Source organism: Sylvia atricapilla, chromosome 20 (genome assembly GCF_009819655.1).
Source record: "Sylvia atricapilla isolate bSylAtr1 chromosome 20, bSylAtr1.pri, whole genome shotgun sequence".
Taxonomy (NCBI): Eukaryota; Metazoa; Chordata; class Aves; order Passeriformes; family Sylviidae; genus Sylvia; species Sylvia atricapilla.
This window is the reverse complement of record NC_089159.1, coordinates 8,025,005-8,043,459: the sequence shown is the minus strand read 5'-3', so window position 1 is coordinate 8,043,459 and position 18,455 is coordinate 8,025,005. Positions and strand designations below refer to the sequence as shown.

Sequence of the window (18,455 nt, the reverse complement as noted above, 5' to 3'; positions counted from 1 at the left end):
GCCAGGGCAGAGCTCTGAACTGAGATTCCAGGCAGGAAAAGCTCAGAGATGGCTCCAGAGACATTCCCTGAGGTTTTTCCTCTTGGTTCTGCCTTTACAATCTACTAAAAGAGACAAAGCAGAAGCTACCGATGTCCCTGCAAGGCAGAGTGACCCAACAATGTGGGACTGAAAGCTGATACCATGTGGTGAATGTGTGGTACCCAGAAATGAGGAGAAGAGAGGACTTTGAGTTATAATGTGTCACTGACACGTAGAGAACAAACATTACAAGGCAGTTACCACACCATAATCACTCTGTGGCTCCCCATAGCTATGTGGCTTCAAACAGCACAGGGCCCCAGGAGAACCAAAAAAGCACACAAAAAGCAGTGCATTTTTATTCTTGTGAGCCTTGTGCCATCTTCTCTAGAGCCTACACAACTAAAAATCACGTTTCCAACTACGGGCCACTGAGCAGAGTCACATCAAACACCCTGAGGCTGCAGGTGACACCTTTTGTAGTCTCCACCACCTGAGCTGTGTGTGAGAGGGTTCCTTTCTCCTGAGAAAGCTGCTGAGTAAAGGACAGCTCTTCAGAAATCCCCTTACCACTGTGCCATCAGCCAGAGTGCAGCCTGAGAAGCGCTTGGCCAGGAGCCCTTCGAAGTTGGTTGTTCTCTGAATTGCAAACAAAAGCAACTTCACCTCAATCTCCTTGGCCCTCGTGCGCATGATCTTAGAGAGCTCTGCCCTGCAAGAGAGAGGGGAGATAGAAAAAACAAATGTGGTTTTCTATAAAGATCTGAAACCTAACACTGCAGCTCAGTCCACTCCCCAGAGAGACTTTCATCACTAAATTCAGGCTAATTCCTAAGAGGCTCTCTAACATAAAACTGCTTTGCAGATCCCATTTCAACCACAACCACAGTTGTTCCCAGCTCTGTGGGTAACAGGACCCCATCTCCTAGCAGGCAGTTGGGAAATCCCTCAGGATCCAACCTTGGGAAGCACAGTGACTCCCACTGCGGTCCCAGAACAAAGGCAATGGTGCTACTGGGACTCCACCTGGCACCCTCCTCTGCTTCCCTCTCTCTGGCTGGCAAAGAGCCTGGTCTGAGGCACTCACACCACAGCCAGCTCATGTAATTCCACTTGGCCTGAAATATTGCTGATTTTTACCTCTGTTACGCCGAAAATCGATTTTCCCATCACTTCAATTTCTCATCGTTTTTAGCGACGCTTCTCAGGCTTTTCCCTCCTCGCTTCCTTTTAATCACAGGCAATCCCACAGAGAGCCATCTGCAGCCTGCCTTTAGACACTGACCATTGCAGCAGGAGCCAAGCCAGCCTTTTATCTCCAGGGGAGCTGGGTGGGAGCAGGAGCTCACCTGGTGACGTGGCAGAACTCCACGGCGATGCGCTCCGTCATGCACCACTCCGTGGGGAACATGCGCCCGTATTTCTCCTCGTAATCCACCAGCTGCCTCTTGATCCAAGCGTAGCGCCGGTCAATCTTATCCAGCCAGGCCACCTGAACCACAGGGACAAGGATTTTTTTAAGCATCTTCAGCAGCAGCAGCAAGTTGGAAATAGCAGAGCTGCGATGCTGCTGAAGCTCCGAGCAGGAGCTCGGGCGATCGATCGGTCAGAGCTGATTTGACATCAATTAAAATCCTCTGAAGGCTCCAAGGGGGAGGTTTAGGTTGGATGTAAAGAAAATTTTCTTCACTGAAAGGGTTATCAAGCACTGGAAGAGGCTGCTCAGGGAATTGGCTGAGTTACCAGCCCAGGAGGGGTTGAAAAGATGTGTGGATGTGGCACTTAGGGACAGGGTTTAGCAGTGAACTTGGACACGGTTGGAATTAAGGCATCTTAAAGGTCTTTTCCAACCTAAATGGTTCTGGGATTCCAAGTGCTTAAACATATGCCAGACTGAAAATCCTATCTTGTGCAAATTAGGAGAGCAAGTTCTGTTGAAAATGAGGATAACAGTACTCCTAAATCATGCAGAGATTATTGAAAACTCAATCCAATAATATTTCATTTGATCCCACCCTCTTTGTTTCACAGACAGAGGCTAAAGTCAACAGTGGGAAGAGAGTGCAGGAATTCCTGGATTCTTACATTCAACTCACATTTAAACTCCAACAAAAATTCTTACAACCTGAGCAGGAAGGGATTTTCAGGGATTTTCCCCCCTAGTTTTGGTGTTTTCTGGTCAAAAACCAGGAAGATTAATCCAAAAATCCTTGATGGAAAAATGCTATTTAAATTTAGGCATTTTATCCTTTCTCTATTCTAGGTCAAACATTTGAAATTCATAAACCACATTTTGATCTAAAGGTGATTTTGGTTTGTGCAGGGTTTTTCCCCAAATTCAAGAAGGTTACAATAAACTTTTAAGAAGCTGTTAGTATCAGGACAGGAAGTTTAAAAAATTAGCTACAAAGATAAATAACTTCCTAGAAATCCCTCCCCCTCAGCTTTCTAAGTATTTTGGGCTGTTTCTTCATTATTTGGGGGGTGGTGGTGTCGAGTTTGCAATTTTCAGAGTTTCACTTTTCAACCCTTTGCAGGGCAGGAAAATAAATCTAACACAAATCTATTTATTTTCTACACGAGGGCAGAAAACATTTCTCGTGATGAGCTGGGAAACTGAGGTCTAAGGTGAGAGAATCCTGCCAGAGATAACAGCAACTCCCAGCTCATCAGCCCCAATCCCTTTCCAAGCCCTTGGGATAAAAACTTTTCACCACAGGAACCTGTGGAAGCGTGAATTTTGGGAAGGCCAGCAGAGCACAATGTGAAATCCAAATGTAGCTTGCTAAGCTTCCCTTACATCTTGATTTTCCTGGAAAAGGACCAGATACTCTGAGAGGTGTTGTTTAATAAATTTCTTGATGATTTCCTGTTTGATCCTGGGATCCAGGACGTTGGCTACCAGGCAGGCATCACGTAGGACATTGCTGGGTCCACCAGTCCTCTGTCAAAATAAACAGGAAGAAAATTATTTCAGATTAGATAAGGTGAATGGGTTGATTGTAAATGCATCGAGGTTACCTTGGGTTTACCCTTTCCTATTATTCTCTTTTCTGTTGCTACCCTTTACTGATTGCTGCATCTTTCCTCTGTTGCATGAAAACTGAGCTGCTTCCATTTCACTGACCATGAAGTTGTTCCATAGTAAAGGAACAGAAAATTAAGAAGCATTTTTTTTAAAAAAAGGCAGAAAACTTAGAAGCATTTTTTTTCTAAAGGGCAGAAAATTTAGAAACATTTTTTTAAAAGGGCAGAAATTTTAGAAGCATTTTTTTTTTAAAAAAAAGGCTGTTTTGGTGCTGCTTCACACAGACACAGATCTGCCCTTCACCAACTGGTCCAAAGAGTCTCTTCATTCCTGCACTTGCCACTTGTATAAAAAACCAGCAGAGCTACTACTTGGAAAGACAGAAGTGGTGTTTTCTTGGGAGTAAATTCAAATTCACACCTACTCCCCTTTCCTGTTTGCAAATGTTTGGATGCACAATGCTGGGGAAGTTGGTGCCTTTAGCCCCAGCCCAGATCTTTATCTGTGCTGGGTAAACCACAAACTCGGTAGCACTTGTGTCAACAGCCAGCCTGAGCTTGGCTTCCCCTGGACAAAACACAAATTTCTGTGTCAAACAAATAACCAGGGACTGGGTGAGACCCCAAGGAAACCCCAGTGGGGTCCCACAGACAGATTATTGCCAGGCTGCAGCCCTCTGTGCAGAGTGAAGGGAACAGGGAGAAATCACCCTTTGCTTTCTAAAGAAACCCCTGAAACAGGCAGAGAGCAAACCTAGAGGAAAAATGAGACTAAATCCAACAACAATCATACTGAAAAGTTTTCAGTGACACTTTCCAATGGGAGGAAGAGGGAAAAGTGAGAACTTTACCTTTGTACCTTGAGAAGGAAAGGCTTCCTCGAAGTCAGCCAGGATCTGCTGCCCCAGCTCATTCTGTGCTGCCTTCACCCTGGGGGGACACAAAAATGGCTTTGGTGGTGGCTCAAAACCTCCCTGCAAACATCTCTTCGTGGTGGCTGAAGCACCATCAGCTGCATGAAGGTTTGGAAGGGATCAAAAGGATGCTGAAGAGAAAACATCCACATCAAGAAGGTCTGTGTGTGAAAACTGGGGAGTGTTTGCTCTCTGAGTGACAGCTCTGCACAGCACTGACCCCTGAGCTGCAGCAGAACATGCCCTGGATTCTCCTGCCCTGCTGCCAATTAGTATTTCAAAAAGGACCAATTAATCAGCTGAGAAATCAGCTCTTTGAAAATCCTTTAATGCCAGCGTGATCTACTTTTAAATTCATTTCTGCTGACCACATTTCAACAGAAATACGTTTTTAACACACAAAAAGCTTCACAGTGTCTCAATCTTCACCATGAACCTTTCACAGTTCCAGGTGTACAGATCCACTCTTAAGTGAATACTGCTGGCAGCAGTTTCATCCTATAAATTCTCCATGTCTTAGAGAAGCACAAAAGTGCAAAGGTATGAAATGGGAGAATAAACCACTTTGCTCTTTTTTTTTTTTTTGTCTGAGAGAATAAAGCTTCCAATTTCCAGAAATAAAAGTCAATACAGCTTAATTGATACTTCTAGGGAAATGGAAATGCCCACACACACTAGAAAGTGCCAAAGCAAACAGTGAGGCACTTGTATCCCTCTGCAGCCCTTGAATTCTTCCATCAGTTTTTATTATACTGGAAACACTTTCAGGTCTAAACTGATCACTCAAACAGTGGATTTTTCCACTGAGATTGATACTTTAGCAAGACTGGAGACATTTACCATGGTGAAAATGTTTGTTCAGACTGTGGGCAGAAGACTTGGGAATTTTTTTTCGTGCTTGTTTAAGAGTCCTCAACCTTATCAAGGAATGATCTGCTTCTTTAATCTTCTCATTTGAGTTCCATTGGTGGGATGGTTTGACAATGCTGGATTCTTTCATGGTGCCAAATGCAGAAAATTCTAGTCCTTTAAAAGTGAAGGCTGAAATATAACTTTATATCTGTGATTTAACTGGATGTACGACCTGCCTTCCCCAGGATTTATTTATGGGGCTTTTGTTGGAAAAGCTTCCTGCCTGCAATGTCAAAAATAATTCTCACTTAAGCTCTCTGCTTCACAGGAATGTTCAGAAACTCCTCTACTCTTCCAGGTAAAAAAAATCCCCAGTTAACAACTTCATAACTGGGAACCAAAAGGAATTCACTAATATGTCGAAATAGGAGTGGGAAATTTAATTAGTAAGGAGGAAGTCACAACCACAGGTTTACTCCTGCTGAAATTCTACAAGAAAGCACTTGTAGCTCATGAGAGAAAGCATGACAGAACCAAACCCTTTGATTCTCCAGGAAAAGAAGCGAGGAAAAAGAAAAATGAAAAGACACTGAACACAGATGGAAATTTTTTTTTTTTATCTTTCAAATAATCAAGAAACCAGAAGTGTGTAGAATTAGGAGTCACAGAAATTATTGAGGTTGTATGAACAACTGGAAGCTATTAGCAGTGATACTTCTTTCCTTAGGAGAGGCTGTGGGGACCTTTCTATTTGACAACAGCTGCAGTGCAGCACAGTGGAGGCACTGAAAAAGAGCAGCAGCCAGATTCCTAAAGACTCAACAAATTTAAAAGAGCCTCTGTCAGGCAGTTAAAAACCCTGTCCACAAGCTTTGTTGTTTTAGGCACTGATTCAGGAAAGTACTTAGGGATAGTCTTAATGGGGATTCTCATATCCTTAAATTAAGAAACTTGCAGGAATGCCTTGCTCAAGTGGGATGTTAAAAATATGTATTTTTTTTAAAAATAAGTCCTGAATAAAAATTTCTCAAAAGCAGGCAGGGAGAACAAGTTTGAATCTTTTTTTCTTTTTCCTTCATATTTTCTAAGAGAGGGACAGGGCAGAGCCATCCAAGTAGCCAAAAGTTTAGGTGTGTGTGAGCAAGGACAGGGAGCCCCAGTGCCCTCCCAGGAAATATCACTTTTTATATAACCACACACACTCTGACACACTCCATTTTCACAATTATGAACACACCCAGAAGCAAGAAAACCTTTCTGCCACCTCTTTAGAGCTCCACTGCCTTAGGCAGAGAACACAGGGAGGCACTTCCTTGAGCCACTGGAGATTATTGCCCCCGTGGAAAGCTGTCAGCTTTTCAATAATTCAGAATATTCTCCATGCAGTGCAGCATTAAAAGGTAAAAGCCTGGACATTCAGCACTGAATGACCTCCCTGCACATGCCTGAGGGTGTGTGTGGAACCACTTCAACAAGTGAATTGGTTCAGCAAGCCCAGATAAGAGATTTAGGATCTCTGAGAGCCTCAAGTGGGTTTGATAAGGGTCTCTTTCCTTGGGTAGGTTCCCTTAGAAACGTGCTGGGATATCCCCCTCAGCAGGGAATTGCCTTTTCCTGGGATTGCCAAACCCTCTGGTTATCCAACTACCAATGGTTTCTGCTTCTCTGACTTTTGTTTTATTATTAGTGGCTTTTCTTCTCCGTTTCCCTTGCTTTTAAAAGAATAAAAACAAGAAAACCCACTGCTATGTTTCAAATGACATTCAATTAATAGAAACCACAATTCCTTTAGCCAAAGCTACCAGAAATCTTAAACCACTCCTGGCAACTTGCTGAGATAAAAAGAGGCTGAGCCAGCCTGTTCTCCTGTGGCAAACTTATAATTATCTTTTTCCTAAATACTTTCCAGGCTTTTTTTCCACTATCTGCTGGGTCTGCAAGGCCACTCTTCTGGGTGGGTTTGGGACCACTAATTGTACCTCCCTCCACAGACAGAAAACAGCAGAGGATTGAGAGATAAGAAAATATTCCTGTTTACTACAACACAACAACCAATGCACTGCATTAAAAGTTGTTTTAGGAACACTCTTAGGAAAATATTTACATTTGGCTATGAGCTGTGACATTTTTACATCAATACTCAACAGGATCAGCACAAGAAGCCAACTAATTGAGAGTTCAGTCCAGGTTTCCAATGAATCCTGACAGTGGGACTCTTGCTTGGTTATTTTCAAAGGGACAGAACAGGTGGAAAACAACATTAAAAACACGTAATTACTTCTCACAGCATCCAGCAGCAGCAACCTAAATTGAATACCCCATGACAAAGAGCACATCCAACACCACTGAGCAGGCACTTCTCCTTCCCATGGTTTCCCATTCATACTTGGCTTCACTCCATTCACACCACGAAAAAAAAAAAAGAGGCTTTTTATTTCAGAAAGCAACAGAATCTGCTCGTTTAGCAGTGTATATAATGGGCTTATTGTACATAACAGACGTTGGTTACTGTCACAGGTCTGTGCCAACATCTACTAAAGCATTTCTTGCCTTCCCAAACATCCTAGAGGCTTCACTTGTACCATTAAAACAAATCCATGAGATATCAAACCCCAGCAATTTCACAGTCTAAAAATATCCCCCGCAAGAAGGCAGGCAAACTTCCTCTGATGTTTCATGAATCACAAAAGGATTTCTAAGCAAAAGAGAGGGAAAAGTCAACTCCAAACCAGGCCCTAACACAGAGCCATGGAGTCCAACTCCAAAAGCAGAATTTTGGTGCCATGGACCTCCCTGCAGGAATTTTCTGCCTGGATGTGGAGCAGTGAAGAGCTCCCAGCAGCACCCCAGAGCAGCTCCTTTCGCCCCACAAGCAGCCTCCTCTATCACAACCAGATGGTGCAGCTCTCCCTGTATAAACACTGGAAGGAAAACCCTGCTGAGGCAATTCTAAAAATAGGAGGAACAGGCTTTCTTGAGCTTTTCAGATCCTTATCTTGAAGGGAGAATAAAACAAAAGAAGTTTTCCTCCATGTCCTTGCCAGTCTCGCCGGTGTGACTCGAAACCACCGTGAAAGCCTGAATTGTTTTTTATAACAATCAGCAACTACAAAAGTATTAAATAATCATCCACCAGAAAGGGAAAACCAGCCAGAATTCTAGACCAAGGCTTAAATTATATTTGGCCTTAAAATGGCCAATGACAGCAGGTTTCTGCCCAAAGGGCATTACCACTCTGGAAGAAAATGAAGCAAGCAATCTTTCTGAGCACGGGACTGGAACAGACAACAGCCTCAACTCAGAAAAGCACTGACATATGTTTACATTTCCTTGATGTTCATGTTCATTTAAGCAAATGCTTATGGTCAAATGCTTTGTTAAACAAGGCCCCATCCCTGCTCTAGATTTCGAGTGGATTTTTCTTCTGCTCTGTTTCATGGATTCCATCTGTGTTTTCTGGAAGAGGTATCCAAACCATAAAGAAAGTCCAACAGATTTACATGAAAACATTACAAACAAATCATTCAAACTCTGTTTCCATCACTAAACAACACAGGGAGCCAGCTGCTGTCTTAGCAAAGAGAGCCACCAAAAAAAATTAATGACGGTGCCTGGAGGACTCCTTTGAGTACCTCTGTAATGAGAAAAGTCATCTCAGGCAGGGACAGCAATGTCCCCTGCAACAGGGAGGACCTTGTTCCCTCAACTCCCAGCTGTCACACCCCAAATGAAGCCAAGATTGAGGAGAAATGGTGGCTCAGTGACCACTGAGCCTTCACCTGCTCCTGGGTGGGTGGTGGGGACTTGCACCAAAACTCACCCAATCAGGGTAACTCCACTTCAGAAAATCAAAACTGTACAAGCCCAGCAGAAGATTGGCTAAAAGCCTCAAATCTCAGCAGAACCAGGTGACAGGAGCAGGTTTTGGCAGAAGGAACTTCAGGTGCTCAGAATAACCAAGTTTGGCCAAGGCACAAGGAGAAATCCTGCCTGCCCAAGCCCTGGGGCACTGCAGGCTGACAGCAGCTCAGCACCAGTGACGTCCATGGTGAGGCACAAAGGGGCCCAGACATCACCATGGGCATCAACAGATCAGCGTTTCAGTGCAGGAGAAAGCATCACCTCAGGGCTCACCACAAACACCAGCACATGGACATCACACAGAACAATCTGCACTTCCACAGGTTCCTCCAGGTGAGAAAATGAAAAGCCAGTCAGTAAAAGGCACAGAGCAAGAGCCATCCACAATAATTACTGCTGTTGAACAGAATGGGCTGCTCCAGATTTGAGCAAACTCTGTCCAGTTTTAACCTGTTTGTTTTGGCTGTAAAGAAGCTCTAAGGACCATGTGCAGGCTTCACATCCCTGAGACTCTGAATCTGCCTAAGACATTTCCTACCCTTCCTCCCCAGCAGGAAAGGAAGTGCTCAGGGTTTGAACCTTTTACCTTTCAGAGAGCTGTCGAATCTGAGGGATCCCCATGTATTTGTTGAAGTGTTCCAACACATTCACGACACCTTGGAGAAGGTTGGCAACTTCCCCATATTGTCTCCTCCTGGTCATAGCCCTGCAGAGGAAATTAAAGCTTTACAAAGGCAGATTCAATGAAAATCCTGGGTGGTAATTCCACAGGTTACTTCCTCCCCACTGGGTCACGCTGGTCCCTGTTGACATTTATTTTTCTAAAATACACAGCTCTTCATTAACATTCCAACGCAGCATCAAAATTTCACTTAAGCGACGCTAAAATAAACCAATCTGGCACACATCTAACAATGCCTCAAAAAGAAAAAAAAAAACCCATAAATGTCAAAAGCAACACTTGGCAAGGAACATGTAAACTACTGAATGCATCCTCTTCCCAGTATGGGTCCGGAGGCAGTAAATGTTATTTGACTGTAATGACCTGAGTGAAGCCATTCGTCATCACACACAAAGTGTGAGTTAAAGCTTCTCTGGAGGAGAACGATGCTGAAAAGCCATTAGCCTTGACTTCTCTGTTAATAACTTTCACAGGGAACTGACAGTGAAAAAGAAGAAAATCAAGTTAATTTATTTTTATATCATCCTTTAGGATCATTCCAGTGGAGACAGCAGGCTGAGTAAAATTTTATTCTCAGCACTTCACGACCCCGGTGTTCGTGTAGGATTTGCTACAAACCAAGAACAGGCTGTGCAACTTCACAGATGCAACATGTGAAAAAACTCTTATTTTCCCACTCTGTGTGTTCTTCAAGCATATTAAAAAACCCATAATGGATTATTAGAAATATTTAACCCCCAAATTCTCACACAGTACAAGCTCCAAGGTTTACTTAAACTCGTGGTAGAATGAAAACTAGAGCAGACCATTACCAAAACTCATTGCAGTTTGAGATACCACATTGACAAAAATCCTCCCCAATTCCCAAGAGCACATCCCTAATGAGGATTCCTAACAGGCTGTCCTACTCCTTAATGAAGCCAGACTCATTCCTCATCACCAAGGATCAACAGAGCAATTCAAGCAATCGATGCTGCAAACTATTAAACAACAACAACACAGCCTGGGGGTCCCTCAAAGCATCACAGAAAGGGTCAGCCAGCAGAAATCCAGATTGTGAAGCAAAATTCCCTCCAAAAAACTAGACAAACTGTGACACACTCATAGAGAACCCTGCAGAAACTTCACAACTCAGGTGTGGTGGCCAAGCTCCACTAGGAATTCCCACACTTACTCCAGAGAATCCACTCCCCCTGCCAGCATGTGGAGGTGGTTGAGGGTGGTGATGGAGGTGGTCAGGTGACGTTTGGCATGATCCAGCTGCTTGATATCCCGGGTGATTTCCTTCACCTAGGGAATGAAAAAGGATCCCAGTTAAGAATCAAGCCCCAGCAATGTAATTTTCAGGACATAAGAAGTCACCCTCTCCTCTGTGGGACTGGAGAGGTGTCAGCTCAGTGTGAACACTACAGGTTCAACACAGGCTCAGGAGGAAATTACCAACCACTTAAAACCGAGGACAAAAACGTTACTGACAGGAAAAGTTAGTGTCTCCTCCCTTTAAAAGGCCAGAAAGAAAGTGCTGCTCACCATTTGTTCAGATTTTTCAGCCTTGTCTTTAATATCCTTAATTTTACCGAAGAGCTGTTGAATGGCTTTCTGGGCTTCTTCCAGGGCCTGGAAAAGAAACAAGGTCAGAGTGGTAAGAAAATCTGCATTCAGTTTTCACCTTTCTAAGAAACACACAGTTGCTCTTAACAGTCTCTGGGGCAGTGGAGGAGAGCAGCTTTTTTACAAAAGAAATACCAGCAGCACAACAGAAGTCAATGTACCATGTTGGAATATTGAACCTGAGTGGGCCAGGGTTTCATTATCCATTTTACAATAATGCTTTGGCAAAATTTCTTTGAGATATTTTATGAAAGCAGCTCTTCAAGGTTCCTGGAATATATTTTTGACATACTAAGTGTGGAAAAATAGGTAGAACTTACTCCTGATCAACACATATTTAGAGCAGAAAAATGAAACCTCCACAAGACCTCTGTGCTCATTAATTATAAATAAAAAATACACATATAGAACACGGAGTGCTTGCCCAAAGCCCTTGCTGAATTAGCAGGACATTATCCTGGTGGAAAACATGATGCTGATTCCTTTGGAATGGGCAGCTCAGCCTCCCACACACCTGCAGGAGGAATGGCTCTTTCTAAGCACAGGTAAAGAGGTGGAGGCCAGGAAATGCCTCTCACCTGGGTTTTAGTGCTATTTCTTGGGGCACCTGGTCCCTTTTCTACTCCCATGGCACAGCCTGACCTCACCCAAGCAGTGTGAACCACACGTGGATTGAGTGAGCGAAGCCACATGTCCAAAATCACATGTCCAAAATCTGCTTTCTCAAGTAATTCAACACGTTTTGCCTTCCCAGCCTGATAACATTTCCAGCTCCAGCTCCACTTTGTTCCCTGCTGTTAAGTGGGCTTCTATCCCTCTGTTTTTATATCCAGTCCCATGACCAAGGTTACAGCACAAACTACAAGTTCCTTCAGCAAATAAATTTAACACATCTTCATTTGGAAATGGATGAGGAAACTATCTGCCAGGAGCTTTTGCTGGAATATAGCTGGGTTATAATAAAAATATAAAAGCTGGAGATGGTTTATAATTCATTTTCCAGAGGGGGTGGGGGTGGGGGGAGCAAGAAAAATCTCCTCTGAAAAAAATCTTCTGAATCATGTGAAAGTTAACACTTTATGGATTGGTGTCACAGAGCTGCCAGATGTTCACTGAGAGACATAAACACACAAAAATGTGCTGTAGCAGGGCTGAACACTCCTAGAAGCCTCTCCCTGGGGCTCCAGCCACCTTTGAGAATTAAATTTTCTCCTCCATTGAGATCTGGTGGATTAAGTGCAAAGCAAAGAAGTAAAGAATGCTCTTTTCAACACGTTTAGCTCTGTCCCTGTACTCAGGCCTGCAGGACATGACTCATGTGGCTATCAGGCAAGCAGCAACTGTCCTGAGCTTTGGATAGATCTGTATGAAACTAAAAAACCAGCCTGAAATTCTTTACAGATGCCAACTGCTGTTTCCCTTTGCTTCGGCACTAATGGGAAATGATAATTTTTCTGCACGATCCCAGGAATTCAGAGCTTCTTCAAAAGAACTTATTTCTCTAATGGTGACATTTAACAATTGTGATAAAAAACCAGCAGGAAAGTGGGTGAAGAACATGTTCCTGCTGCTCAGTGGAAAGCAGCACACTCAGGGTGGGCAAAATCTCCACCTAAAAACTGCCCCTGGAACACTGAGCAGAGAAAAACAGGATTGTGTCCCTGAGCACTTAAAACTACCAAAAATAAGGCAAAATGGTGTCATCACCTGGTCCTGACACTTCCACCTCCTTAAAAACTCTGGAAAAAACACAAATGTGCTCTGCCCATCTAATGAATTAAGGAGCTGTGGTCTCCTGCTGAGAAATGTGGCTGGGACAGGGGCAGAAACCAAACAGCAGCTGCTGTTCTCTTCCAGTCCTGCATCACATCCCTCAGAGAAGGGGAAATATTTCCATAAAAATTAAAACCAAAAAACACACAGGCAGCTCAACAGCAAACTTGAGTAAATCAGAATTGCTCATAAACGCTTGTTTCATTCCTGGAAACTTTCTTCCAAATTCTTGCTTAGCCATTAAGACATAAATCTTTATCTCTTCTCCTTAAAAAAGTGCTGCATATTCCTTATATGACTCAGAACACACTAATTCATTATATAATATATATATTTATACAACGACTACATCATTTGTATCATTTACATTTAGAGATGAAAACACTTCTTTGAACATTTGCTGAAAGTAACACTATGTGAAAATCTAGTTTTTTAAAAGTCAGGAGGGGCCCCTGTCAGACAGATCTGGTGGGAAGTTCAGAACTGAATAAAAAATGTTATCTCATGCACATGTACAGTTAAAAAGAATCAGAAGGCAGTTTAAAGAAATCAATGAAACTTTTTTTGCTGTACATTCTAACCATAGCATCTGAGAGTAAAACACTGTGTGCAGAGGAAACAAATAAAGAAAATTAACTAATAATGAAAGAAACCCACCACGTTCACAGTCAGTATAAAGACAGAGTAAAGCAAATAGAAAAACAAAGGAAAAGCACATTTCAAATATAAAAAACCACCTCATATTTAATAAACGGTGTCATTAAGGGATAAGAAACCAACATCTAGGGCATGAAAGTAGGTCTAATAGCTCAAGGTGTAATAGAGAAGTTTATTAATGACTAATACTAATGACTATTCTTTCAGCTGTAAAAAGAGAGGGGAAAACAGCCATGTTGAAGGCTACAGTGTATTGGAAAAAAAAAACACATTTCCTTTCACACTCTGCTCCTGCTACAACAGCGCATCGTGAATTTTAAAAGCATTTTTCTTACCGCTTTAGTTACTGTTTTATTAATAGGTTTCTTTCAGACAGAAATTCTAAGGAAAAAACAGAGTATCAAGAGGCTTGGAACTGCTTTTGTGGCAGTCTCTCTGGTTGCCATGATGGATGACAGGCAGTGATCTCCCAGCTGTGGCCCGGCGCTGGGTTCACCTTGCCTTACTAATTTATTGGTTTCCTCATCAGCGCAACTGGGAAACGTGTCAACGCACACACCCCAAACAGCAACCAGGAGTGAAGTTACTGCATTTCCTTCCCTCCACCAGCAGTTCACTCCGGGGGCAGAGGACCACGAACAAATAAAAGAGACTGGAGATATAATTTGTTGTGGTTATACGAAACAAGGATGTCGAAACGAAGGTTGCGACGTACTGGAAAAACACCATATGACTGTAATCAACAACTGAGCCTGCAAGCTACAATTAACCCATCAGCATTATTTATTCAACTCGGTGCAACCTCTGAGTCCCAGCACCAGCTGAGGAACACAGTGTGGAGAGGGCTGAGCTGCTGAGGCACAGCCAGGGGTCAGTGGTGTCCGAGCCTTTTTTCCTTTACGTTTGACCCCGGGCTTCCCAACTGCTCTGACAAGTGTAAATTTAGCAAAAGAGGGCAAGAGCAGCCACGGGGGGAGAGGTTCCAGACACAGAATGCTTGCTACAAGGCTGCAGCCAGGGATCACATTCCTCCTGCTGTGGTGTAGTGTGTCCGACACCGTCCTGGATGCAGAGGGGATGTGGGGTGTCCTGGTTCCAGGGCTGCCCTGAAGGCACTTTCCAGCAGAAGTAAGTCCCCAAAATAATTCATGGAGAGGGAGTCCCCCCCCAGTTTAAGGCCACTCTTGTGTTTTCAGCCATCCCTGGTTTTCACCCATTGTTTATGCAGTGGCAGCTCATGTGTTCACAGCAGAAAGCTGAGAGGTGGAAAACTCAGCTCCAGCTCACAGCCTGAGCTCAGGTAAGCTGGACAGGCAGTGAGCAGCTCTGCTGTTTGCCAAATTCTCCAAAGCTGGAGGGAAAAACACAGCCCATGAATCAGCCACGGCTCTGCAGCCTCCTTCACCTTGAGATGCGACAGGAAAAGACTCCAAAGGCACCGGTGTAAAACAATAGAGAGCAGAGGTAAATCATGAATCACTGAGAGACTGCCTAAAAAACAGCTTCCCTTGGCACTGGCCCAAGCAACTCTTAAGATCAGACCACACATCACACTCCTTGTGCCACCTTTTCACACAAGATCTTCCAAGCAGCAGAAGGAGGGGAAAAAAAAAACCCCAAGCGAGAGGTGGGACAAGAGTATGACTTGTTTGTGAAACGTGGAAGTGATGCATTCTTTAAAAGGTTACGTTCCAGTGACTTACAGCACCAGGCTGACATTCATACACACAAAAACAGTGTTAGCAACAATTATTCCAGCCAAAAAAAACCCACCCCAGCCCAGTGAATTCGAGTCAGTCTCTCCAAATCCCTGCAGTGCTGCAGATGGACACAGCCTCCTCCTCCCCTCCCAGCCCAGGTACAGAGCTGTCACATCACCCCATCAGCCAGCAGCTCATTAGTGGGTGTGTTAATTTCTAACTACCTCTTTGTGCATCCTATCAGGAATCTTGTGCAAGAAAATACTTCAGTACCAGGAAATATGCAAATAGGAATTAAGAGGCCTGTGTGTTACTAGAAAATGTCATTGAAGCGAGAGAAAAAGCAAATTTTCAGATGAAGTTTCCTTGCTTGGGGAATAACTGAACTAACACTGAGGGCTTTTTTTCCTCAGTAATGGTTAAAATACCTCCATGGTTTCTATTTGCTCGCTGGTGTTGTGCTAGAAACATGTTATTTTTATTTGATTCTACCCAATATATAGTCCAATTGAACGTTGTTATTCACATCAGAAAGCTGCCCTCTACCAAGTGTTTTATAGACACTTGACATCTGCCAAATTCACAGCATCCAAATGTATTTTTAATGTTACAAATAGGGCTGTGGTCATGATGCTGAGAATTTAATGCCCCTGGCCTGGTCCCTGCTCTTGAATACCGAGTGTTAATGCTTCTTTCATTTGCTGCCACACTTACAGCCCAGATCAATGAAAATCTAGACCACGACTAAAAATAAGTTCCCATCCCCAATTCTCTGAGGAGGCTCAGTTGTGGAGATTTCAAAGAAACCTTCTCACACTGGAACCAAGCCTCACATTTTCTGCTGCTGAAACCTCACACAAACGAGTCCCCCCAGATTGGGGAAGGGTGGAAATTTACTTTTGATTCTCAGACTGATTTCATTTCACAGAAAACCCTTAAGTTTTACAGCTTGGGATAAACCACTGCAGCTGAAGCCTGGGCTTGTCTCAGCACAGGACAGTTCCAGCTGATTTCCCTGAGCAGACAAACCTGAAGGGCTCATCACCCTGGGGTTTGATTTTAGCAGATTTCTACCCTGGGAGTTCAGCAAATAGTACATAACTACCACAATTGTCACTGAAGAAGAGAGTTTTGTGCCATCAGCTCCAATCCCAACCACTCAGGCTGCACAGGACACTTTATATCAGCAGATTACATCCAACACTGCACCAAGCTTAAAATTGCTGGAAGTGCCCCTTCACTTAACCCCAAATGGTGCTTAGAAATCAAACCCCACGTTCTCAACAGCTGCACAAACACTGACAGACACACGGGGTGAAGTGAGAGGTGATTTCCAGGTAGTTCTGGCCAAAACCTTGCAGCTTAACTCCTGAACTGCATCCCTTGGCTGGTCCAGCACCTCTCTGAGCTGACAGTTTATTGCATTTTTACACTGGGTGTCTGCAGCTCCTCAGTTTTTACTGCACCACCAGAAAGGTGCTGATGTTGCTGGGACAGAAGTTTGAGTGGCCTCACTGCAGTGAGTAATTCTACATGAGTTTTACACTCACCTGTGTGGCCACTGAAATGCCAACTGTGGGCGTTGCACAACCTAAAAATGTAAAGCCTCTGGAGCTCCATCAGGCTTGGGCCTCGTGGTGGGTTACTACAGCTTCACCATCACCTCATGGGTTACTACAGCTTCACCATCACCTCATGGGTTACTAGAGCTTCACCATCACCTCATGGCACATTACTACAGCTTCATCACACGGCAGGTGAGCAGCCACAGCCTTGCCCCACACCCAACACTAAACACTATTATCATGTAGCTAAAAACTCCCCGTGCAGACACTCATTATTCTCTTTATCTATTTCAGAACAGCCAAGCTGCGAGTCTCTGCCCTCCTGTTTTCTGTTGACACCCTGATTGCAGGTGTTTGCTGCACCTCCCTGTGCTCAGGACACACCTTGTCCTGCAGGGACCTGGATTAACCCAGTGCCCCTGGCAATGCTGCTCACCTTCCCTCCATCCTGGTCTGATCAGAGCGAAAGCACACTGAATTTATCTGGGAAGTCTGTAAAACGACTGAGGGGCTCCAGCTGATCTGTTTGCACACTGCAATCGGTGATATTTGCAATATCAGAGGCACATCTGCAATATCAGAGCTTGACTTCTGTGGGGGAATAAGTTTAGCAACCACTTGAGTTACATCACATTTTGCAAGATGGATCCACATCCATGCTCACATGCTGATTTGGGTTGGGGTAGAGTTAATTCTCATCACAAGTATGAGGCTCTTTCTCTGCCCCAGTCAAAATCAGCACAGGTTAAGAATTTAAAGGCAAATATGAAAGGGGGGAAAGGACAACCACACCAGGAACCCTGCAAGCAGGGATTTCCAAGTGGAATTCCTGTCAGTTCACCTGCTAGAAGCATGGAAGCAACACAGCTGGAATAAACATGACCACGCACCAAAAATGTGAGGCAACGCCAACAAAAAGACAAAAAAGGGGAAAGAGAAGAATTTTAAATATCCCACAGTAAGACACAACCTCCTGCCTGTTGGAATTCCATTTTCAGGCTGGGTTCCTTGCTTTGTTGGCATCAAAGGCACACAGGACTGGTCACAGTCTGCAGCTTGCAGTGCTTTTAACACCACCACCAGCAGCACCTGCCTCCTGCCAGCACAAAACCCCATTCCCAGCCTCAGGCTGCAGGACAGGAACATCCCCACTGGAGCACAAGGCAAGGTCAAGCTCAGACTTGCTCCTGCCTTGCAGCAGATGGCAAAAGTTATGCCAGCAAGAGAATAAACAGCACTAGGTCTTCCTGGCATGCCATTCACCTGAAACCCTGCTCACTGAACGTGTTCTGGGCTACAAAAAGCTCAGTGTCTCTACAAGGGAAGGACATTGTCCAACTGTCACAATTCACTAGGGAAATGACTCTGAATGAAACTCACTTTTGATTTATTCTGGCAGCTCAGCTCCTGCTTATTATTCATGGGTTACAGAAGAATATTATGGGACTTTAATCACTCAGCTGGAGCCTTACAGAATCTGTGGCACGACTTTTCATAAAATATATAAAGTCACACAGCTTAAAACGCCATATTTAACCCCAATCCATTCACCATCTTAAAAAGGTACTGAAATCAAACACTGGTCATATTTCATATGTTCACATTTCAGAATAATGACCCATTCATAAAAATCCAAGAGATAAAGCTTAGCCAGGCAGGAGAGAACGAATATAACTGAAAGCTGGTGCTTACAACATCAGGGATTGTGACACAAAATAGCCCCCAAATATTTCAGAGATATTAATTTTCATTCATACGGCATATTTCATTTTGAGTTTAATTAGTTATTAAG

General features: G+C 43.8%; 1 protein-coding gene across 1 annotated transcript in view; it reads right to left on the bottom strand.

Moving 5' to 3' along the window:
• VPS53 (VPS53 subunit of GARP complex) overlaps positions 1–18,455 on the bottom strand; it is a 62,526-nt gene that overhangs the window by 32,871 nt on the left and 11,200 nt on the right. The window contains 7 exon segments of the mRNA XM_066333484.1: positions 592–733; positions 1,371–1,513; positions 2,822–2,965; positions 3,900–3,978; positions 9,262–9,381; positions 10,532–10,647; positions 10,888–10,974. Coding sequence (XP_066189581.1) covers positions 592–733; positions 1,371–1,513; positions 2,822–2,965; positions 3,900–3,978; positions 9,262–9,381; positions 10,532–10,647; positions 10,888–10,974 — 831 coding nt within the window.